The 25,228-nt window shown below is 35.7% G+C and overlaps 2 protein-coding genes, 2 non-coding genes and 1 pseudogene across 4 annotated transcripts; 2 read left to right on the top strand and 3 right to left on the bottom strand.

Annotated features, from left to right (window-relative positions):
- Positions 1-3,064: 3,064 nt before the first annotated feature.
- Positions 3,065-4,944, top strand: LOC141821535 (peroxidase 30-like; annotated as a pseudogene).
- Positions 4,945-7,961: 3,017 nt separating this feature from the next.
- LOC141816063 (BTB/POZ domain-containing protein At3g22104-like) lies at positions 7,962-10,240 on the top strand. Its single transcript, XM_074703896.1, has 3 exons — positions 7,962-8,018; positions 8,591-9,700; positions 9,800-10,240. Exons 1-3 carry the CDS (start codon positions 7,962-7,964, stop codon positions 10,238-10,240), a joined length of 1,608 nt encoding a protein of 535 aa, XP_074559997.1.
- A 6,155-nt stretch (positions 10,241-16,395) lies between these two features.
- Positions 16,396-21,248, bottom strand: LOC141822284 (large ribosomal subunit protein eL28z-like). The gene is made up of 4 exons (XM_074709723.1): positions 21,162-21,248; positions 18,559-18,711; positions 18,282-18,445; positions 16,396-16,758 (listed from the first exon to the last, which is right to left on the bottom strand). Exons 2-4 carry the CDS (start codon positions 18,704-18,706, stop codon positions 16,627-16,629), a joined length of 444 nt encoding a protein of 147 aa, XP_074565824.1. The 5' UTR covers positions 18,707-18,711; positions 21,162-21,248; the 3' UTR covers positions 16,396-16,626.
- Positions 17,080-17,171, bottom strand: LOC141822551 (small nucleolar RNA R24). The gene has a single exon (XR_012601284.1). It is a non-coding gene; the product is annotated as a small nucleolar RNA R24 (small nucleolar RNA).
- Positions 17,259-17,346, bottom strand: LOC141822552 (small nucleolar RNA R24). Its single transcript, XR_012601285.1, has one exon. It is a non-coding gene; the product is annotated as a small nucleolar RNA R24 (small nucleolar RNA).
- Positions 21,249-25,228: the final 3,980 nt, after the last annotated feature.

Raw genomic sequence — 25,228 nt, 5'->3', positions numbered from 1 at the left:
CCACTTTGGGCCTAAACCCTCATGGCTTTGTTCTTGGGCTCTATCCAAAAGGCCTCATACCAATAGAGATACTTTCCATCCTTTTAACCCCCATGATCTTTTCCATGTACTTTAGATGTGGGACTATGTTTGTACCCTTGCAACCCAACACTTTTGACATAATAATCATTATAAGGGAATAGAGATGTTCATATTGATGTATCTGGGATCGATGCAATAAATTAATATCTCCAATTTGTTTGGAAGTACGACTATATATAAAGTGTAATAACTTTCTTAGCATTAATCACTCGGTATACTTGTTGTCGCACAAACTATTTTCCTCAAATATGAATTTGATGTTCTTATTTGGTCTATGTGAAAATTTATCTTTGTGACTTAATTTGGACGAGTAGAATATGCTAGACATCATGTCTGCACAATGTGCAAATATGGTAACCATCCACATCAACACGTGTATTGATATGAATTTTTGATTTGCCTTTAAAATAGACGTCCAAGTTCAAGATCATGAGATATAGAGTGTGAAATTGCTATAATTTTTTTTTCGAGGATTGTGTGTCTTACGGAAATCTCTCCGGAGAAGATCATCTTAGTTCGAAACAAGGAATTTACTTTGTGAAATCGTGACAAACTGTTCATTGGTAATCGTCCTTCCGACAACAAGCATGTATGGTGGATAAAATCGACAAGGAATCATTATAAGTATTTACAATTTTATGTTGTTCATGCATATGTTCAACGGGAAAATGAAGCCCCTTGTTCGCCTGCATTGGGGTTCATCCTGCTCTGGTCACGGAGGTTGGCATGAAAGACTCAATCCTCGCATGCATTGGATTTGCCTTAGAAAACTAATAACTACATGATTACTGCTTGAGATGAACATAGGCTTAGTATGCTCTATCAAAATAATTTGCTATAGTTTTCTTAGCAAACTCTTGGACAAGCATTGATTTCCACTAAATAAATCACCATGTTTGATACCGATGCATTTTTTAATCAATGCAGTGCTTTTTGTCATCCATGAACCTTTAGCCCTTCTATTTCCTGATGTTCTAGCTAGCTATTAGTCATCTGTACTTCCTTACGTTCTACTATAAGGGGTGTATTTGATTCGAAATTATTATTGATACTACTATAAAAGTGTATTTGGTTCGAAATTATTATTGAAAATCTTGATTATCTATCTAACATTATATTATTTAATCCTATTAGATTTAAGTAATAAGTGATTCCCAAGTAATGAAATATGTTTGCTACATCAATGCATATTATAGCAAAACGGTCATATAACTCGAAATTTGATTATCTCAGAAGTCTAAGATTTTCCTTGATTATAGGGTTAACCAGAATCCAATCGTGGTCGATCGTTGAGCGCAAGCAATGATCGATCATGGAGCACGAGCACCGGTTAATCACTGAGTGGAAGTAGCGGCGGGTCGTCGAGCGCGAGCAGCGGTCGATCATCGAGCACGAGCAGTGGTCGATCGTTGAGCCCAAGCAGCGAGGGATGTGTTAGCACGACGTCGCCGCTGTTCCTTCATGCGGAAGGCTCACCACGGGCCGGAGATGATAGGCGGCTCACCAATCCCATAAACAGGGCGACCGACAAGTGGGGGACAGACGACCGGAGGTGACAAGAGGCACACGATCACGAAACAAATGCGTGCATGAGGGACAATTTTTTTTTAAACTTAGATTTTTTGATTAAAATTTTAATCAATTAAATCAATCAACTCCTCCTAACGATAGCTGAGATAAACTAAATTATTGATCTAGTCTAAAGTCCAACAAAATTTTCTCAAAAAATTTTAAAATATTATCTAAATTTATTTTTATATATCACCATTAATAATAATAATAATAATAATATATTATTTTATTCTCACTCCTATCAAACTTATTAATTATTATATTATTGTTTGATATATTATAGGATATGCATAAAATAGTAAAATATTAAGTTTTTTAATTTGGACAAGCATACAATATCGACATTGTATGTTTAGGATTGAACTAAGAATAATATAATAAAATATTAAACTAAGTTATATACTAAATCCTTCAAATAAATAAATTTATATTCTTTCAAATAAATAAATTTTTATTGTATTATTTAATATTAAATTGAATAATATTGTATTTTATTCTTCATAATTTTGATTATATGATTAACTAATATATAATCAAAGTTATGCATGATAAATTAAACCAAACATACTCTAAAAGTTATATGGCAGTGTGCATATAATCTATGTTAATCTTATTGCCGAAGATTATTAACTAATGAACTCAAAAACACTCTATTTGAACTGTTTTTAGTCTCCTGTTGCTTAAGATCTTCATTGGAGTTGAGATGCTCGGAGGATCAAAATAGGGGATACTGCTACTGGTTAACTTAGTTAAAGAAAGAAATATTCAGTAGATATATTCGATGGATATATGTTTTACTAGTAAAAAAATTTGCTGTGAATCATCCTGAGACCACTCCTGTTAGGTTGAATATTTGGTTGAAATCAAATCAAAATGAATCTAATTAATCAAAATTGAATAAATTAAATTTTTTCAAACTAATCGAATCGATCAATCAAACTTTTCAATAAAAATCGATAAAATATCAATTAATTTTATTTTTGACCAAATTAATTGAACTTTTCATTTCTATTTTAACTTTCTACTCGATTAATTTGAATTAGAAACTTACGATTTTCTGATTTAGAGATTTAAAGTTTGACTTATTCAGTTTAATCGAATTAGAAATTTTAAAACTGAAATTAAATCACTTATATTTTTTTTAAAAAAATTGAATTATCAAAATAACTTAATCAAACTTTTAAATTTGATCGAATTGATCGGTTAATTTGATTTAACTAAATTTTTACTCATTCCTATGCACAAGTAGGTGATTATCCTGCTCATAACACTAGTAATTCCATATTTAAACTTGAAAAGAAAGGTGGAGTTGCCAGCAAAGTCTATAAATACCCATAAGCATTATGTTATTGCAAGCAATAAGATTGAAGGATAAAAGTTTTTTGGGGTGGTCATACATAGAATGGAAATGAGTAACATGGGTGTCAAGTGTCTGATGATGGTATGGGATCATTCTGCTGTGTGAAGTCTGATCTTGAGTTGGGTTTGTACGACAAGAATTGTCCAAATGCTGAGTCGATAATATATGATTATGTCAAGAACCATATACCAAATGCATCTTCTTTTGCAGCTGCTCTTCTCAGGATGCACTTCCATGACTGCTTTGTCAGGGTAAGTTGTCGATATGGATCAAACTGAAGAGTTTACAAGGCTTGGAATGTGATATCATGAGTCTTAAGTTTTGCCTTAATCGTTCATTGTTCAGGGTTGTGATGCTTCTGTGCTGATAAACTCCACCAGCAATAACAAAGCAGAGAAAGCAGCATTGTCAAACTAAAGCCTGCGTGGATTTGATTTTGTTGATCAAGTGAAGAGCTTAGTGGAAACTGAATGCCCAAGGGTTGTTTCCTGTGCAGACATCATTACCCTAGTGCCAAGAGCTGCAGTTATAACCATTGAGTAACTAAAGCATCCCTCAAGTATACAACTCATCATCACTGACTGTTTGTCCCAACTATTTAGGATTGGCTATATGAATTTTATTTCTACATTGAGCCAAGAGATTAGCATAGCTTTTATGTAACTATGTATATGCATAGTGTAGACTGATCAATTTGTTTTTTTGCTTTCTTGGAATTCAATGAAAAGAATGGTTAACTTGTTTCAACTCTTTTCACCACATTAGGGAGGTCCTTATTGGAATGCCCCCAACTGGACGCAGAGATGCCTCGATGCTAAGAGTCCATAGAAGCATTTAATGAACTCCCTGCACCAACATTCAACTTCAGTGCTCTGTCAAGCATCAGTTGCTAGCAAAGGACTGAATCTTTTTGATTTAGTTGTTTTATCTATCAGGTACCTCACCATTTCTGTGATCAATAGTCAGGTGCAATTTTCTTTTACTCTGGTAAAGACTTAAGACGAAGAATAATCTCAATCTTTACATCATTTTAGGATGGAGTTTCTGATTCCCAAGTGATACGGGGAAGATAGTTAGCCATGTGTCACAAGGGAGATCAAAAGTACAAGCTGAACTGTAAGTTAAAAGTCTTACTGAGTTCAGCCTTGTTAGCGCCGGACCCGAGTCCATATCCTTAGAGGCCCATATAAGTTGAGTTAGACTCACGTCTAACTCGAACTTGAGGAAGCAGCTACATCACCACTCAACACTCATCTCCTAACTCTGGGAACATTAGCCACCCGACATTTGTCTCTTAGCCCCGAGAACCCCCATCAGTCAACACCTGACTCGTGGCTTTGAGTCCTCTACCACTCGGCACCTGACTCTTGACTTCGAGTCCTCCCTCAACGCGGGAACGTGAGATGACATGATCAACAAGAAAGGAGGGGAACGTGAGCCCCAAGATAACAAGGACGTGGAATGACATGACACCTCTCAACCAAATAGGGGATCGTGGGTGCCGCCCATTTCGCCAACTAGAGAGTATAAAAAAAAATCGCTCCCATGGACACAGGGATGCACACATAATTCCAACCACTTTTCTTTACTTGTCATCTTCTAAAAAATTCTCATCATCAGAGCTAACTTGAGTATCGAAGTGGCTACGTCAAGATTTATCTGGACCACCATTATAACTCTCCTTGAGTTTCTATAGAGTATCATCGACTATAGTGTCTTGCTTACAAGGCCTTCGAGCCTTTTTATTGATAGTCCCCTCCTCCTTGATCTCGGACCAGATCACCAAGCATTCAGTAATAGATTTTACAATTTCACTAGTAGTGACCAAGATCCTTTTCTAGATGGTCTTTTATGCTGCCAAGAGTAACCCGAAGAAGAACAAGTGCAAGACTGCAAACGATATCACAACCATCATTGAAATGGTAGCTTAGCAGTCACTAGGTTATGCTTCGTCCAAATCTAATCATATATCTTTTAATATTTAAAAAATATTAATTTTAGAACATTAAAATATTAAATAAGATTAAAACATAAAAATTATTATTACAATATTTTTTTATTAAATGTTATTAAAAATATTTAATATTAATAATTAATATTTAGTCAAGCCAAGCGCTACTCAACCTAAACTAATCTAAGTCCATATATTATACCAGGCACGACCTAGATTATATCAGACAAGGTGGCTTACACCTCTAAGCAAATCCACATCTTGTTTGGATTTAGAATTGTTTAATCATATCCTTGAGCAAATGAATTGTTAAGCTACTTAATCTCGAAATTATTAATTAGTTATTTGGAAGAAAGATGACTACTCACATGAATGATGATAGATTTCATACATATGGAATTGATATGTTTCTATAACGTCAAAGACCATCTCTTCTAATCCCAATGGATCCAATAAAATCAGAGTGAATGTTCCTTCGCCTGAGATCTAGCCCATTAAAAAACTTTATTTAATTTGATACAAATATCATAAAACAACTAAAAGCATATGTAATTAATGTGCAAAATAATAAACCAATTAAAGATATGATATATTAAAACTAACAAAACGAAGTCTATACATGAAAAAGGTGACACATAACGTTCTAAAATTACATGACAAAAGTCTATGAATTGATGGAAAAAGGGCTTACAGTCAAATCCAAGTGGGAAACTTCACCCTAATTATGTCTAGCGGGCCCTACTCATAATGTGTGTGATTAACATCAATGTCCCCCGATTAGTGGCAAAGGCTGCTCGATTTAAAATATGGTACCAACAGGTACGTTGCTCACCAGGTGAGACGAACTTTAAATATCCCCGGATTAGATCCGGTAGGGTTCTTTAAATGATTACGTGAATGTCGGATAGAAAGGAAGTAAAGAGAGGTAAAGTAAGCATAATCATGAAGTAAATTTTGTAGATTTTTTCATGAACCCAAAACTCGATCTCATATCTTGGTCTTGACGAGCTTTTTATGTCACATGCTGATCTCATATCTCAGTCTCGGTATCACACGCCGATGTCATACTTCGTTCTTGACAAATTCCCTATAGCATGTGTCGATTTTCTACTCGGATCTCGGTAAGCTCCCTACAGCATATGCCGACCTCCTATTCCGGTCTCAGTAAGCTCCCTGCAGCATGTGCCGACCTCCTGCTCCGATCTAGGCAAGCTCTTTACAGCATGTGCCGACCTTCTGCTCCGGTCTTGACAAACTCCCTATAGCATGTACCGACCTCTTGCTCCGGTCTCGACAAGCTCTCTGCAGAATGTGGCGACCTCCTGCTTTGGTTTAGGCAAGCTCCCTGCAGCATATGTCAACCTCCTGCTCCGGTCTTGACAAGTTTCTTGTAACATGTGCCGACCTCCTACTCCAATCTCGGCAAGCTCCCTACAGCATGTGCCGATCTCATGACTTAGTTTTGGCATACTTGCCGCATCACGTGCCGACTTCGTGCCTCGGTCTCGACATGCTTCCTGCACCCAAGGTCGACCTTTGGCATGTGATTCTTATCCCACCCAATCCGGGGAGCTCAGAGTCGTTTCTCCTGAAAAAGTAGAAATATATTCTTAAAATATATATAACTAATGGAATCTTTCTAGATGAAAACAGACATATCAGAATATTTTCTAGATCGATACTAATTTTTTAGAGATCAACTACTATAAAAAAATAACTCATGTCCATGAGTACAGATACACACACATAAACCCTAACTTCCCCAAGTCATTAAACCTTTTTCTCACGTCGCACCCTAATTTGAGTGTCGAAATGACTTGTCGGGATTTATCTCCGATGTCATTTTAACTCTCTTTTTGAGTGTTTCTCAAGTCCTTTCATTTCTTCGGACAATTCTCTTCGAGAAGTATACATATCAGCAGTTCTGAATCGCCATTTGAACCATTCACTCACGATATATTAATCGGAATAATGGAAAAAGGGCTTACAGTCAAATCAAAGTGGGAAACTTCACCCTAATTCTGTCTAGCGGGCCCTACTCATAATGTTTGTGATTAACATCAATGTCCCCCCTTTAGTGACAAAGGTTGCTCGATTTAAAATATGGTACCAACAGCACGTTGCTCACCAGGTGAGATGAACTTTAATATACCCCGAATTAGATGCAACGATAAAATACTTCTGTAATTAATTAAATATTTATTGATCGATTTCTAATTAAGATGCAATATAAATTAATTTTCTTTAATAAAAAAATAATTTAAAATTCTAATTGCAGAGTGGTGTGTCATTCATGCTTTTCGATTTATCTTGATGATAATCGAAAATTTTTAAATGACCAATCGATTATCTGGATTAAAAAATAAACAAATTTTAATATAATTTATCTTTAAAAAAAATGAATCGTTGGGTGTCACCTTCCATACATGCACATCGCTTATATCGTAGTGGGCCATACTTTTGGGCCTTGGGTTCTTTAGACTGATGGGACTCGTAAACACCGAGAAAAGGCGGGATAGTATGGATCCACACGTACTGACGAAGGCTACAACAGCTCAGTTTCCATGACAGTGCCTTTCTTTTGTTGAATTGATCGGCACGAATCAGAATTCGCTGTAGGAAACTTCATAAGTGCACAATGAGTTGGTCTTGTTGGTGAGTGTTTGCTAGGGATGAGCGAGACAGAGATTATATATGTGTGGGGAGGTGTCGAGAGGTTAATCAGCAGTTGCCTCAGTCTCTGCGTGTAATTCTATGTTCCTCTTCTACTTCTCTTCTTCTTCCCCTTCGCTTCTTGTACGTTGAACAGAGGAACTGCTCTCGCCTCTGCTCCTCTTTGTCGGGTTGTTTCACCTCAAGACATGGCCTCGCAGTCTCCTTTCTGCCTTGGAATTCCATTGTCTTCTTCGTCACTGTAGTTCCTTTTTGCCATACTTCTATTAGCGGACTTTCTAGCCATTGCTAAGCTAAAAGCTAAAGCCTGTGTGAACATCGGCCATGCCTTGTGACCTTGAAGTCGACGTCGATGGCGAACAAACTTTCCTGGTTGATAAGGTAAACTTGATCGCTTTTAAGTTTCTTTTCTAGTAAATATTCTTCACCAACGAACAGTCGATGCTCGGTGTCATTTTGACTCGATTTGTTGAGCTCTCTGGAATCGTGTTCTCCATCTCTTGATTTCCATTGCTCAGTATTCCATTACTTTTCTTAAATGCGCTGTTCCATTTCCATGTACAGTTCGTCCTCATCGTTTGTTGGCGAGCCTTTGGCTTTCTCCTCTCCTCATTTATGATGTCTTCATGTGGGCATTTATTGCTTCAGTCATTTATTTGCTTTCCCTTCATCTCTTTTCCATGAGGACAAAGAAGGTTTCATTGTCGAAATTATGTTTCCGTTCATGAGGGAATGATTCCGGTCGCTTCTTTCTCTTGCTTCACTGTGGCCATTTAAAGCGCTAGTTACAGCTCGCTTTCTTTTCCTATTTGCACAATTAACCAGTGGAAGGGCTCTTCATTCCCCACTAGACTGTCTCATTTAGTCGTAGAATTTAATGCTTTCAGATTCCCTTACATTCTTAAAATGTTCACTGTTTAATCCTTTGGTCTAAGCGGATTACTTCACTACAGGAAGTAGTCTCATCCTTCTGTGGCAGGCTGAGAAATTTGAGCAACAAAGCATCGATCATTTCATCAACTACACCCCTGAAAGTTGCAATCCATGGCTTCCCTGGAGGAGCAGAGGCATTTGAGTTGATGACAAAGTTCTGCTACAACGAAGGCAGAGACCAAATAACACCCCGCAACTCTTGCCTTCTATACTATGTTGCACACTCCATGGACATGAGTGATGGTGTTTCGGCCTCCATCAACAACTTGCTTGAGTTGACTGAGAAATCTCTGGAGGGACTCCCTTACTGGTCATGGCCTGAGCTCATGAACGCTCTGAAGCAATGCCAAGACTTGCTTCCAGGTTCAGTTTCTTCGGGGATGCTGGATCGAGTGTTGGAGTCTGTTGTCGGTAGAATCACATCAGTAACTGAAGCTAGCCCATCTGGTTCATCTCCTGAAAGCTCAGCACTAAGGTTGTCAGTTGATACAAGAAGCACAATTAGCACGAAGAACGGTTGCCAACGAAATTGGTGGTTCGAGGATTTCCTAAGCTTGAGCCCTAACATGATCGAAGAGGTAATAAAAAACATGGTTTTGCAGAAGGTAGATCATGTTGTGCTCAGTAGGTTCCTCATGCATTATCTAAAGAGTCCAGTATCCAGTGCCTCATGTAACAAGAAAAAGGCTGCTGAAATTGTCATAGAACTGCTCTACTCTCTTGATGGAGGAAGCTGTGTGTCTTGTAAGGGCTTGTTTGATGTTCTCAGAGTCTCAGCACCTTTGAAGCTTAACAAGGGCTGCCAAATTAAACTGGAGAATATGATTGGAAGAAAATTTGACCATGCAACGTTAGATAGTCTACTAATTCCAGCTCCTGCAGGAATTCATTGTCTCTATGATGTTAGTCTAATCTTAAGGTTCTTGAAGTCTTTTCTTAGCACTAGCAAGGTTACAGAGTCGCAAGCTCGATTGAAGCAGACAGCACGGCTGATGGACTCTTATTTGGCTGAGGTCTCGCCTGATTCCTCTTTGAAGCCTTTAATGTTTTTGTCACTTGCCACAGCTCTACCTGATGAAGCAAGAGATTCTCATGATGCAATTTACCGAGCAATTGACATGTATCTTGAGGTATATTTCTGTAAAACTTTCAGTACTTATTTTGGTTTGGTCTGTTATCAGATTATTTTTCAACAATTAGTTGTTTCTAACCTGTTCGCTAATACTTAGGTCCATACTCAGCTACTGGATGAAGAGAAAACGAAGCTGTTTTGTGCTATAAACTATGAGAAGCTCTCAATTGAATCCTGCAAACATCTTGCAAGGAATTCAAAATTCCCCTCAAGAACAGTAATCAGGGCTCTGATTTCTCAGCAAAGAAAGCTCAGGAACCTTCTCCAAGAGACCAAGCAATCGAAAGAATCATCGCCAGAGCAAAATCGAGGCAAGAAAAAACAGTTCAGTAATGATCAGCAGATGATTCTTTTCGCGAAGAAGCTCGAGATTTCAGGTGAGAACAAGAGGCTCAAGTCACAGCTTCAAGGAATGCAATGGAAGGTGATAGAGCTGAAGAAGATTTGCAAGAAGATGCAGGCGCAGATGGAGAAGGCCACGAAGAGCAGAAGAGTTAGTCCAAGTGGATCCAAATCACTGCCCAGGCTTTGCTCCTGATCTCACTCAGATTCATGGTGCCCACACAATTTTGTAAATATTCTATTAGTGAGCAGATCGTGTTCCATAAGAATCTGAGATTTTTCTTGCTGTGATTCCTTCCTGTAAAGCTGGTTGAGAGCATTGCATTCAGCATATGGAAATGAGAGGTTGCTGGATTGATCCCTTTTGAGCAATGAGAGGTCAATTCGTGCAGCTATCATATGTTCTTCTGCTCTTTCTTTAATCATTGTTGTCCATAGTACTATAACCTTTTTGTGAGGAGCCTCTTTACAGTTCTTGGATGTTATCTGTGTCTGCTAGTGTTGTCTGAATCTAATATTCAGAAGAAGGGATTACAAGACAATAAAGTCTGCAATCCATCAAATTATTAAGATCTTATTTCACAAATACCTAAAACCACTAAATCATCAGCAGTCTCATTTCTGAAACACTTGGAATACTGGTGCTTTGAGATACTCTTCTCAGTCTCGCATAGATTATTATAATATTCAACATGGTAAGAAACATTGACAGAGCAGACATTAATTGAGGAAGGGGATCTCATCTCACAGAGCTCAACGCGAGGAAAATGGCAAAGGACACTCTTGAGGTTGTGGGAGATGGCACAGGACTCAACACTGTCAGAACATACAATGGACTGGAGGGATGTGCACTGCACGCCATTGCAATTTGCAAATACAAACGAAATCAAAGATTAAACAATAAAGGCGAGATGACTTGAAGAAAATTAAAAATTAAGAATAGATGAGAGGACTCCATGAGACTTAATTTCTGGTGTTATCTTTGCTTCTGATCTGTAACTCACTGACTATTTGGTTTGACTCCATTGATAGTTTGCAGACTGTAGTTAGAATCCGGCAGATAGAACTGAGTCATTCTCCATTATTAGGAGGCAGAAGAGAAGTGACAGAGTAAGCATGCGTGCATGCATGCATGAAGTCATGGTTTACTGAAACAGAGCCACTTGCAGAATATGGCCGAAAAGTCTTGTGTATGGAGTAAATTTTACTCTTCTTAAGCTTAAATCCCTCATCGTAATGTAATAGTATTAGATATTGGATTTGGATTCAGAAATTTTGTGCTTGCATTTAAATAAATTGAAGACAAATGAAAAAACAAATTAAGTGCAATTTAAGGACCACTTAATCTCTCAGAGACTGCCTAAACTTGTCCTCGAAGCAAAGTTAAGATTGCCCATACTAAACTGTTGATGTAAGCAAGCCTGCTTGTGAAAAACAGATTTATGTTTGCTTAAAATGCACTTATGCTAAGAAGAAGGTTTATTATCAGTAAATTACACGATACAAAATAAATAAATACTGAAGATTAATCAAGTTAATGCATAAAATAAAGATAGTCAATGGGTGGGAAGCTGTGAAGAATCTGTGTCACATAAACAAGGATAAAACACCGTTGCTTGAAAGGTGAGGAAATTAATGACAAGAGGCCTTGGGTTTGATGAATTGAGAGAGATGGAATTAAGAAAGTTATGGGCTAATTAAGTTATCATCCATCGAGATTCTGACCAGGAGAGATGACGTAAACAGCACAAGCAGCCTTGTGTTTCTCGCCTTTATGACCTTTTTTATAAATATTATTTGCATCATTTATTAGTTATTTTTTCCCATGAAGCTTTCTCTTAAATTTGTGAATCGAGTCCGGTCGGAGGACTTTTCACCTCCGTTCACTGCGCTCGAGACAATGGAGATCATGGGGAAATTTTATTTAATTAATCAAGGATTTTGGCGAAAAGAATGTTTAAATGGATTAAGATAAGAGACTTAATGGAATCTTGTTTGTTTGCTTTTCTTTTTTAATCATTAGTTTCCAGGTAATTAATCTTGTTCTCTACACATCTCCTGAGGATCGAAGGCATAGAGAGATTAATAGATGAACAAATGGAAAAAATGGATAGGTCATAAGCAAATTAATAGATTAACAATCAAAGTGGGCGTAGTTAAACAAAAAGATTACCCAAAAAGAAGTAAAGAAAAAGATAACAGAACCACAATAAATGCATGTGGATCAATGTAAATTCCACTTCTGCAAAAAGTGGAATCTATGTAAATTCCAGAACTATATGTTCCTGGTAAACCACGTCAATGCGATAATCCATCGAGACTTTGCTTGCTGGTAACCATGCAGGCTTGGGAGCACATGGATGCGCAGGGCGCGTTGCCGACCTTGCCATTGGCGCAACGGTCGTAGCAATCGTCGAAGCAGCCGAATGCGGTGGCCATGGGCGTCGACGAGGCCATGAGTAGTGCAGCAAAGAGGAACACAACTATGACCGTCTTATTGCCTGCCATGACTGAATCGATCTCGAAGCAAATTGAAGCTGATGCTGTGAAGTAAGTCTTGAATTGTAGGAGAAATCAATTGAGAATGACTTAATTATTAGTGTGGTGAAGATGACATGGTTTGTGATCCTTTATAATGAGTACTTGAGTGGTGGAGGAGCTGGAGTTGAACAAGTTTGAGTGGTTGTGGAGATTTGGGTTATGTTTGGATTGGACACCTGAATGGTTACCCATGTGTATCGCATGGATACCCGACAACCATACAAACCTAATGCCAACAAATTAATGATAATATTATTAACAGTCTATACAATTTTCATCTATGTAATAATACGATATGGTATGATTTTCATTATTACTTATTAGAGGGGTTTAACTAGGATTTTGTTGACCTGTTTGTGGTTAAATTCTAGTTCTTTTTTTATTTCATTAATTTGGGGTTATCATATAATATATTTATAATGTATGCATGATCCAATTAACCTATTTGTTATAAATTTTAATTTTAATAATGTAAACAAAAATGAAAGTATTTTTATTCTTTACTTCTTAAATTATTTTTTGAAGCACCAAGACTATTCAAAGAATATTTAGGTGTCCAATTTGAACAATTAATATCTAAATATAATAAAAATAAAGTATTTCACCATGTACTTATGGTAATTGATGAGTTAGGATTTTTATGTATTTTATCGATTTAATTTTGGGTTCTTGCATGAAAATAAATTGCTTAATGATTTAAATTTGATTATATTTATGATATGTTGCATAATTGGATGGTTGATGATAATTTCTGTGATTTAATAGCTAATTTTGTATTAATTGAATTTGATTTGTTGTAGGCTCAAATTGAACTAAGATCGAGTTCAATCGTGATCGAATCGAGCCAAAATTGACTCAATTGATCGATCCAACTTCATGAATCAAGACTCAAGTGTGATTAAAGTTGAAGCCATGAAAATTAGAGCCGAATTGGAATCAAATTGGAGCTAAATTGAGTGCATTTGATAGAACATGTTAACTCAGACTCAAGTCAAGCTAACCGAACCCGTTCAGCACAGTGTCCAAAGAAACCTAGCTTTAACGATAATGCTACAGTAACCCAAAATCGCGGTTACTGTAGTAGGTTACTGTAGCAGCACTGTCTTCGCTGGTTTTCCTGGTTTTTCTTGATTTTTTTTCATCGGGAGCTCGAATTTCTTCATCCAAAGTCAATTCCCGGATTCCAGAGAGCAACCACGACGCTTGTTTGGCAGCAATTGATGGTGAATTCGTCCGGTGAGGGTTTCGTCGGAGGAGCCTATTCCGCCACTGATACCAGCTGAGTTCGTCGGATACAACCAATCGGAGCAATCAAGATCGTGAGGAGGGATTCTCCAAGGGGTATTGAGGATTTTGGAGCATCACATTGCAAGCAATTTCAAAAATTTTCAGTTGGATTTTCAGAACATGAATGGTTCTGTTCTTGGCTCTGTTTGGCGCAGTGAGGAGGAGGGTTTCTAAGCTGCGTGCATCGGGGTTGATTCAGAGCACGCCGAGCGTGGTTCGTGAGAAGCTAATTGAGATTTCTGATCCTTGAGCAGGCCTTGTGTGACGACAAGGAGGTGATTGAATTGAAAAGAAGAATCCGAGTTCTTGCATTTCTGATTTCATTTATGTTTCTTATTCATGTTTCTTTGTTTCTGAACATGTTAATCAGAACTGTTTCAAGATCCTTGATACATTAGCTTGTATTGATTGTTTTGATTAGTTTTCGTGATTCCTTAACTAAAATCTCTTATTCAATTAGTTACATTCATTCGGACAAATTCTGAATTTCACTATTCTGTTTCATAGTGTACTGTTCTGTATCAGATTTCTGAATTTTTATCAGTTGTTGGTTGATTAGCTTAAGAATTGAGTTCATTGTTATTGAAATTCATTGCATGTGAATAATGTGATTGAGTTTGAATCCTACAACTAAGATTGTGGATCACTAGATTAAGTTTTAGCATTGTTGAATCTGAATTTTAATTCTTTATCATCTTATCGTGAATTGAATTCATGCTTTAGAATCTGAATTTCTAGCTCTTGCATTGTTTTCTTAAATTGAGTTCATACATTTGCATTTGTTTCGTTGAATCTAAATTTCATGTCTCTTATTTTTTATTGTCGCATTTGTTTCTTTTTCATTTACTACATTGTTAGGTTTTGCTATTCTAGCTTTCTTGTTTGATAGTATCAGTTTTAAGAATAAGTTCACATTGCATTTCATTCATTTGCTTGTTAATTTGAATTACATTTCATTCCAAAACTTCAAAACCCATTTACATTCAAAAAAACCCAAAAAGAACGATACGCAAGCTTAATTTACACAATTTTCTACTAGTTCTTGAAAAAAATACGACTCGAGACCCTATACTTCATTTGTTTGTATTCATTATAGATTTTTGATAATTTAAATCAATTTACAATTTTACTCGTGATACATCCATTCTAAGATTGTCAGTATCTACCTTGCACAAAAAACAATGGATAATGAAAATAATAATTCAAATACATGCCATGCATAAGGAGTATGCACACTCCGTCTCTAGCCAATATAAGTTCATCATCCAAGTCTAGAGTACAACCTTAGCGTTTCTACACAAAAAGAGCCCAAATTAATCTGGTACATTCCTAATTAAGGGTGTGCAAAAATTCGGTTAAACCGAATAAACCGATCAAACCGGTTATTTCGGAAGTTCGATTATTTTTTTTAAAAAAATCGGTTAATTCGGTTAATTCGGTTCGGTTTCGATTTTAAATTTTCTTATTCGGTTAAATCGAATAAACCGAATTAATTAAATTTTAAAAAATAATTTATAAATTTTAAGTAAATAAATATATAAATCTCTAATTTATTAATAAAATTTTTATAATATTTAAAAATTTCAGTTAATTCGATCGAAAACCGAATTAACCGATAAAATATCGGTTCGGTTTATTCGATTTTTATTGAGAAATTCGATCGGTTCGGTTGGTTCGAAAAAAATAAGTTTATTCGGTTTTCGATTTATTCGGTTCGGTTCGGTTCAATTTTAACCGAATACTCACCCCTATTCCTAATTATGCAAAGAGGGGCCCTACACTCTTTCTTTGATGTTGAAAATTTGAAAATCATTTCCCAAGTTGTATCCTAACACATCCAACATCAACACTTAACGTTGAAATCCAAGGTTTTGTCTACTTTCTAAAATCTAGCTAGGAGAGAAGAAAAGGATCACCAAATGGAAACCCAAGTCCCCATGGTTGCTTGGGCCAAGGCGCTGAAGGAGATGCCCTAGAGAAATGAGGAAGAGGAAAACCTAGAGGTTGTATGTGAGGATCAGCAAAGGTGGAGACAAGGAACTTAAGAAGTATATGAACTTTAGAAGTGTCAGACGGTTCATGCTAATCATAACCTACGAGTCCAAACCTAAAATATTAAAAAAAAAAGCCCACTGAAGTTAGATTATGTCAAACTAAACATGACGTCGCTAAATTGCATGCTACCCTTGAGCATCTCGAAGCCCAACAGGGCAACAATCTAAAACCAGGTAATGCCTTACAAGACTCCTAACTAGCCAAATAAGCACAAACCAAATCATTGTCACCTCTAATGAACGTAAAAAAGGGCAGTGACAAAAAAATATCCATGCCATTTAGATTTTACACCCAATTTATCTACACCCTAACTATTTAATTAAGGTATGAACCAATCTCAAAATGCACGGAACAATCTGGGCCGAAATATCCCCCGTTCAATGACCCATCCTGTAATCCCAACCAAGAACAAAATTGTGATTTTTTTTTGGGACATAACACCACTATCAACAATAAAATAAAATACCATTAAAAAGAAAATTTTCTTCCCATCATAAAACTATCAAAATCAAGTAAAATTTAACAGGATTATTACACACATCAATAAGCTAAAATTCATAAGCCATAGTATGAAAATAGTTGAAAACACATATGTAGTATAAATTCCAACTCATCTTTAATAGACTACAAACGTTTCAATGAAAACTTGAACACCAAAACAAGCAGAGAGAACTATACGACAACTAACCACCATCTGATTTAGTTCTTAGCTTTTGCAGCTTGTCTCCTCTTCTTCACACCAAACTTGGCAACCTTAAGGCTGCGATGAACCGCACTCAGCCTTGCAAGAGCTGCTTTAGTTAGATCTGGCCTGTAATAATTATCTGTAACCTGCAAACAGAAGAACAATATCAGAACTTGGAACATTTTTATTAGGACAGCAAGTCAGAGAAAACAAGAACGGCATTTTCATGGTTTCTGAATCCTCCCAATGCATCACTAGACAACAAATCAGGCAGAGATGAGTGACCGAGAAACATTGGCATGAAAAATTTGTTAGATAGATGGAAAAACCACAATCAACAAAAGAAAAAAAAGATGACAATAAACAGAAATCTGATGCAGGATAAAAAGAGATGGAACAGTAAACTTAGGCTTCAAAAGAGATTTAACAATAGCTAAGACAATTCAAGAGGAATTGCAGAGGAAATTCAGGCTCAGAAGCCAAGCGTAAGATGCAAATTTCATTGGGGCTCAATCAGCTGAGAAAGATCTCCTTACATGATACAGCTCATCATAGCAACATCTTAAAACAACAAATAAAATAAAATGTAGAATGATAAGATGATAAGAACAGTTAAGTCAATTCAAAAGGAATGTGAGAGTAAAATCAAGCTCAGAAGACAAGCATAACATGCAAATTTCATTGGAGACCAATCAGCCGAGAGAATTCTCCTTTCATGTTAGCATAGAAGCTCATCATACCAACATTTTCAAATAAGAATAAAAGCAAAGCAAAATAAATAGATAATATAAATGCAAAATAAATAAATGACAGTAATTGGTCCATCATTAAGTCAACAGATAAACAAATAAAGAAAGAACGGATCAAAAGGATACACAAATGCAAAAGCATACACAAATCTCTCAACAAAGTACATCATAAGCTACTATATTTCCTGCAATAGCACAGCCAAACTAATGTTATTAAACTGTTCTCTGACCAGAACTAGTCAATTTGATTTGTTTCAGAAGTAAAAGACAAACTTGTTGGGACAATGTAAAAACTACTCTTAGATAACTGAAAGTGAAAACTATCATCAACTCAGAGTACAACAGGTTAACCTTTCTAATAAAAATATCTAATATGTCAATAGCACAATAGAAAGACAAAATCCAATTTAATAACAGAGTAAATCAACAAAATATAACATAATCTTCACTTAATATAACACTTGACCAAGGCAACCGGCATTAAAAAGAGTAGATTGTCTTGCATTAGTAAAATGAAAAATAAGCATGAAAAACTTATTTTGCTCTTCCTAACAAATCGAGAGGCTGCACCCATCATAAGTCGGGTCTACAAACTAACTATATCCAGCTTGAGGAATAATCATGTAACTGCTGGTTAGGAAACAAAAATAAACAAAGACCAAAAATGAGAATATATGACAAACATTAAAGGTGATAGGTAATCTTTTACAAATGAACCATCAGAGCAAATAACACAAATGCATCAAACTTCAGTGATTAATATAAAAACTTACTCTAATACAGAATTCTGAATTAAATACAATACAAATAAAAAAGATATATGGATACAGAAAACATTTTATCAGAGCAAGTACAGAAAGTTCCTTGTGAGAAGCTATCAACAACATGTAGAAATGCCAAGATTTTATTAGAGATGATACCTGACTCTTGACACTTTTAGCCATCTTGAAGAACTCCTTTTTCATTTCTGTTCTGTTGTGCAAGTTTGCAGGCTTATTCTGCTTCTTTGTCTTAGTAGTGGCAAGGACAACATTGAGGTCCTTCTCTCCTGGCAAAATGGCTACTGTCTTTTTGTTTGCCAGGCCTGTGAAATTTCAATCAGGATACAACTCAAGATGAAAAAAAAAATGCAACTAAACTCGATTGAAAATAAATATGGTTCCAAAAGCATCCCAAATGGAAAAGTTAAAATCTTACCTGAGTGCTTGTAGGAATTGAGATTGTAAAGATTGTTAGGCTCCCTGCTGAACACCACCTTGTTGGTGCCGCTGCCAAACTGCTTAACAAGGAAAGAATTGTTCTTCTTTACAATCTCCCAGATGAGAGGTTCAGGGATAGTGGCCATTTGGACTGCAAAATTAATCGATTAAAAATACCAAGATGCAAAAAATAAAATATATAATGCCATTCATGAATGACTGAAAAAAAAAAACAAAATCTATAGTATTATCACAACAAGGAGACATTAATACATACTTTTGAAATCATAAGGCACAGGAAATATCAAACAGTACATCTAGGCACAAATTGGCAAATATTACTTTGCAGTTCAGGGACTAAAACAAGAGACCAAACTCATCATATAGAGAGAACTGTGAGGATACAATTTGATGCTTAACAATAAACTTAGTAAACAAATGAAAGAATAAAAAGTAAAGAAAAAAAATACAGAAGAAAAATGATTCAGCAAGATAATAATGATCTGCCAAGCTCAAGTTCTTCAGAGAAACTAAATTTAATTAGGAAAATATAAAAGACAACAGTAACAAGGATCAATAATTGCATTAAAAGAACAACATTGTGGACCTCAGATGACGCAAAAATTGAGTGTAACAGCAAAGAAATGAAGATATCTGAAGGCCCTAGAGCTCCAACTAGTAGAACAACAAACCTAATCGTTACATTAACTACACAAGGGGGAATGACCGAAATACATGGAGGAAAGTTTGGATTTGGCTGGGTTGGATTCAACTGGAAAACCATAAGTAAATCCTTGACCTACAGTTGGGCCAATAAAATTAGGCTTTCTTAACCCTATCTGGGCTGTAATAATGTTAAAAGTGTTTCTTCAAATACAGATGAAGGATGGCAGCGGCCCTGTCATGGTATCCAGTCAGCTCACAAATGTGCCTTCTCTCAACGTGGTCATTTCTTGTGGAGGTCACTAGGAGAGCAGATGTAATATACCAGTATGCTACTTGATACAGTAGCTGACTTTCACTGACAAAGCTTATTTTTTGGATGTCTCAATGCACAATTGATTCCTTTTAACAATAAATTAAATTCTAGTTTGATCCAACTTATTAACTCTATTAGACTAATTATTGGTTCAAATTACTTGGAAATCTTTCCAGCTGAGCATGTGTATGCATGTCATTCTATCTAGTAGTAGTTGAAACCACGAATTTAAATATATAATAGCTGTAAGAAGCTAACAAATTACCATGACATATTAGTTTTCCTTCAATTTCTTACTAAAAAAATAATGATACTTACTAGTTAGAAAGACTTAACATGTACATAGGATACTCAAAAAGAAAAGCACAACATATTGAAAATTTAACTTGTTGGATTTCAGATATAAGCTAAAAGATTATGATGGCAAGCTAAGAACTTGATTCAATAGAACCTGTCCTAAGCAAATATAGTCGATGACACATCCTAGAAAACAATCATAGTAACTGAAAATTTAACTCTTGTACATAGAAACATTAATACTCTGAATGTTTAAATCGATTAGTTAACAATCTCACCCTGTATGACTTCTAGTAAATACTCTCAAAATTAAAATTAGCACATTTTCAAACAAGAAATAGTGTTTTAGAACTCATTGTAGTAGTTCATCAAACATAAGGACCATCATCTATCTAAACATCCTTTTCTGTTGCTATAATCTAGACAACTAAGAAGATATGCATTTTAAAATGAATAAATAGTCCTTAACATGGTGCTTCCAACCAGAAAGAAAATCACACTAACTTGTTACTTCAATCAATAACTTTCATTAAGAAATTTAAATGCCTTGTCACTAAGAAGACCTAGAAATATACATGAACCCTTGAACTTAACCAGATAGTTAGGAGTATAATCCTTTTAAAGCAGATAAAAATTAGAAAATGAAAATGTACCTTAGATGATAAGGAGAAAAACTACAACTGAGTTAAAACTAAGACGTGAATAATGAACTCTAATAAGTTAATATGAACTTTCAAAGTGATGAAACGATGTAGATAAACATTTGAAAACTGATTCGTGATAGAACAAATTTCTGCAGACTAAAACAATACAAGACTTGATTTGAAGTAACTTTTAGAGCCAACTGATGTTTGGAAAAGTTTGCAATGCAAATCTGCTGCAGATGACATTAGCACAACGTAACACACTCAATAAAATTTTTTGACAACATTAGAAAGACAAAATGAATCATAAAAAACTCGTTTGCCCCGCAAACAGATCTTACTTAAAACTATAAATCACTCTGAGGCAACATAACCAGCGTTTTATATCAGATTGATAGTAAATAAAATTCCACAACTTAGAAAGCCAAAGGATAAAGACCTAGCAATCGTCGTCATGTAACTAAGCACATCTGCAAGCATACCAAACAACAAATTTCACGAGTTACAAAATGGAAAAATTCTACAGCCGAAAAGATATAATGGGAAGTATAAGCTCAAACAGCTCAAATGCGACAGAAACTAAATCGCAAGAACCATCAATAAAACGAGGAAGAATCAAGAAAAGTGTCAGGATCGTTTCACGCGCAATAGAGGAAAGACATGAGACGGGAACGGAGATACCTGGATCCGAGACGTCGCCCGCAAGTGTCAGAGCAAAGCCCTAGAGGTAAACGGTGCGAGTTACATATATCATGAGCAGAAGATAATCATGACCGTTTATTTTAGGGCGCGCACTCTGGGCCCGAGCCTGTTTATAGAAATTGGGCTGGGAGTTAACATTACAAATCTGCTCGTTGTGCATTTCAATGTTTATCCTTGATCATCTCATTTTAAAATAAATTACCAATGCATTATTTAGTGGTAGACTGATAGTGGTCACTTTTACTATTGTCTGAAGTGTAGAGTAAGTCACCCCTGAGCATAGCTGAGTTGGTTACGATACAGCAGAGTTGTAGAAGAGGGCAAGGGTTCGAATCCTGATGAAGCCAGACAATACCCTCTTGCGTTGTGACCAACTACAGTTTCTCGATTTACCTCCTCACAGATGGTCGTGTGGCTGACCGTATGGGGCCGCTAAGGTGGCGGATTCTACCTTTTGCAGAAGAAGTGTAGGGTATAAGTCAAAGTGACTTATTCTAAATGGTCAGTATCGGGTCATGTATTATCTGAGATTCCAGATTCGAGTCTTTTTAGCAACAAATACAATCTCTTTAAGGGGTCTATTGATTGAGATACTATCTCAACAGTAAGACCTCTTATTAATACAGTGAAATCATACATCCAAAAAATCTTTTAGGAGGTTTTCTGATTATGGAACCGTTTTGGCGATGATGTCAATCACTATAAAAGGTTATGATGTCAATCACTATAAAAGGTTTACCCAGATAGTTTTTTGCTCCTGGGGCATAGTTGAGTTGGTTACGATAGAACAGAATTGTAGAAGAGGACAAGAATTTGAATCTCAGTGAATTTGTCGAGACAATATCTTCTCCGTCATAGCCAACTGTAATTTTTCGGTTTACATCTTCATAAATGATCGTAGAGCTAACCATGTAGAGTCGCTGGGATGATGAATTCCATTTTTTTTACCGAAAAAGCGTGGTGCAACAAATTGCTGATGAAGACATGACCTAAGTTTTTTAAAATAAACTAATTAAAAAATTAGCAAACTTGACTTTGAATCGCTGACATTTCAAACAAACAGACAAAAAAGGGCATGGGATTGTATTTCCGTTACCACCTACGAATTTCAAGCCTCTCCACGTTCATTGACATAAGCCTCCACACTAATCTTATGACAATTTGACTGTTTCAAATAAGAAAGAGCAGCAGCTCATGTTGTGATCACGCGTTGTAGTCTTTACCAGATGCCATGTCTCTGTCTCGAGATTAATAATAGGGAACAATCTGCTCTTCAATGGGCGATCTGCTACCTACGGACCTTGCCGTTACGTTGATGATTGATTGATTAATTAAGCAACGATCGATCTGGTTCTAGCTCTACCAGACTCCCCATTCTCTTCTTCTTCCTTTATTCGAGGATCGAGCAGAATTTCTTCTTAATTTCTCTAGCTTCCGCACTTCTGGAGGACCTTCGCAACTGCTGGTCCGGCACGTTGTGTCGCTTCGTCTTCTCTGCGATCTTTCAGACGACCACGTTGTACATTTCCCGCTTGAGATAAATCTTTGACATTGCTCAGTCTTGCCCGTCGTCGACGTTGCTTGTCGTCGATCGTACATTCGCTACCGTCCAATCGGTTGAACATAGTCGAGGGTGGCGAAGGGCGCTTTGCTGATGTGATTTTCTCACACTCTTTTCTTACGTTTTGACATGTTTTCCATTAAGGTGAGGTGATCAATTAACCTCGACGGACTTTATCGATCCATATTCAAATATGAGGATATGAATGAGTTGCTTGGAGTTATAAGAATACATTGACAGTGTCAAACTTGCATTTGCTGAAATTGATTATGGTAAAGCTATTTTGAATGTAATTAGCCTATTGGAATTGAAATAACTATTTCACTTTAATTCTTTGCTTTTAATTCTTGAAGATCCATTAAAATGAAAGTCATTTTATCGTAATAGATATTCATAGTCAAAATCAGAGTTTGAGATCACCATTATGCTCTCCGAACTCCAAGATTTCATTCATGCCATCACCTTTTTTATTTTTATTATTGTAGGTTTATTAAAGCATAATGCATTAAGGTAAAATGACCATCTAATTTAAATGAAAAATGTTTGATAAATTATTTTTCTAATCACGTGAATTTTAAAACAATACGAACTCGAATATAAGAAAATAAAATAACAAGAGATCTAATTTCATCGATAATTATAGTAGAAAATAATACAAAGGTAATATAAGATGATGAACTTGATTGCAACGGAAAAGTCATCATCTCTTTTGTGTACCATCCATGAATCTAAGAATCATGCAAAAGAAAAGAGAGAGCACAGGGATCGATCTTCCGAAAGAACTAGATTGACAATGTCATAATTTCTCAATCGATGGCGAGTGAAGAGATTTGCTAGATACCTAATCTAATGAGGATCATACCCTATATATATAACCTAATTTATTATCAGCCCATTAATAATAACAATTCGGGTTAGCGAGATCAACATATGTAAATCTTTCACATCCAATAATTCAAACTCTTCATATTGGTTTGGTTTTCTTAATGACACATATCTGTATTCACAAATAGCATGTAAGTCAACCAAATGAGATAAAATTCAATAATCTCCCACTTGGATTATATGTGATTTGTATATGACATATGATTAAACCTTAGTTGGCATCACTAACAATGTCAAACTTTATGGTATAAAATATTTCAAAAAATAATCTGGTCTATTAACTCCATTATTATATGACTACAAAGTCATAGTTATTAAAATATGACTACAACAACCCCTAAGTAATCATAATACCAATGTTATTAATGATATAGATCAAGATATGAATATGTAGTATGGAAATTACATGAAATATGATTTGTACATATTAATTTCCAATTGATCCTCCCAATGACTCAAAAGAGTCTTAATCATATTTGCAAAGACTTTATGCTAAACTGTAATAACAAGTCATGATCTAACCTTATGATTCCAAAAGGAATCTCATATCATATTTATAAGCACCATATGTTAAATAGTTGTGGTAAATCATGATAAATTTATTTCAGAGCGTCAAAAAATAAATAAGATAGCCATGAATGTTTTGAACTTAAGTACGTACAATATATCAAAATAGAATGTTTGTGTTCATTAACAAATATAGAACACCAAAGATAAATACAAACTCTCACTAAACAAATACTTCCTCCAATGGAAGAACTCTCATATCAATAACTTGCACATGAAACACCTTAGGCACTATAGTAGAACTAGCTATTAGCGTCTATTTGATAAATTTCCATGATATAGCTTCTCCAGTAATATGAATATGTATCATGAAGTGGATCTATATCCTGCTGTCCAAGCATCCAACAAAGTCTGAGTCTAAATATCCAATCACCTCCAAAAAATCAAATCTCTAATACGTGAGCATATATCTTTTTATATTCTGTAAGTACCGCATCATTCTTTTCACCGCTTTTCAATGCATCAGTCCTAAATTACTTAAGTATCTGCCTAATATCCCCACTATATATACAATGTTCAGACGCGTACAAACTTGTGCATATATGAGACTTCCCATAATTGATGCATAAGGGAATTGTTGCATCTCCTTTATTTCTAAGTTCAAGTCATGAACATTGTAAGCTGAATTTGTCACTTCTAGACACTGGTGTGTCACTAGGTGTATACTTTTGTATGTCATATTGTATAATTAAGCACCTTTTCAATATAGACCTTTTGTGAAAGTCTAACAATATCTCTTAAACGATCATGACATATCTATATACTTAAGACAAAGGGTATTTCATCAAGATCTTTTATTTCAAAATTACTTAATAAAAATGATTTGATTTCTTGTAGCAGACATTTATTATTGTTTGTCAGTAATATATCATCGACATATAGAACAAGTATAATAAACTTACTCCCACTGAACTTGGCATATATGCATTGATCAACATTGTTCTCCTTAAAATCGAATAAAGTAACCACCTGATCAAATTTTTGGTACCATTGATGGGATGTATGTTTCATATTATAAATGGATTTCTTTAAT

The sequence above is a fragment of the Curcuma longa genome, chromosome 2 (assembly GCF_044706935.1).
Source record: "Curcuma longa cultivar G26 ecotype Majalengka, Jawa Barat chromosome 2, ITB_CL_G26_1.1, whole genome shotgun sequence".
In the NCBI taxonomy this organism is placed as follows: Eukaryota; Viridiplantae; Streptophyta; class Magnoliopsida; order Zingiberales; family Zingiberaceae; genus Curcuma; species Curcuma longa.
This window is presented reverse-complemented; position numbering and strand designations above follow the sequence as displayed.

Excerpts from the sequence above, each read along its gene's own strand:
- LOC141822284 (XM_074709723.1), bottom strand. The coding sequence starts at position 18,706 with ATGGCCACTATCCCTGAACCTCTCATCTGGGAGATTGTAAAGAAGAAC. Across the intron at positions 18,446-18,558 it reads CAATTCCTACAAGCACTCAG|GCCTGGCAAACAAAAAGACA; the intron begins GTAAGATTTTAA and ends GAAATTTCACAG. Across the intron at positions 16,759-18,281 it reads CTAAAAGTGTCAAGAGTCAG|GTTACAGATAATTATTACAG; the intron begins GTATCATCTCTA and ends TTCTGTTTGCAG.
- LOC141816063 (XM_074703896.1), top strand. The coding sequence starts at position 7,962 with ATGCCTTGTGACCTTGAAGTCGACGTCGATGGCGAACAAACTTTCCTG. Across the intron at positions 8,019-8,590 it reads AAACTTTCCTGGTTGATAAG|GAAGTAGTCTCATCCTTCTG; the intron begins GTAAACTTGATC and ends ACTTCACTACAG. Across the intron at positions 9,701-9,799 it reads CAATTGACATGTATCTTGAG|GTCCATACTCAGCTACTGGA; the intron begins GTATATTTCTGT and ends GCTAATACTTAG.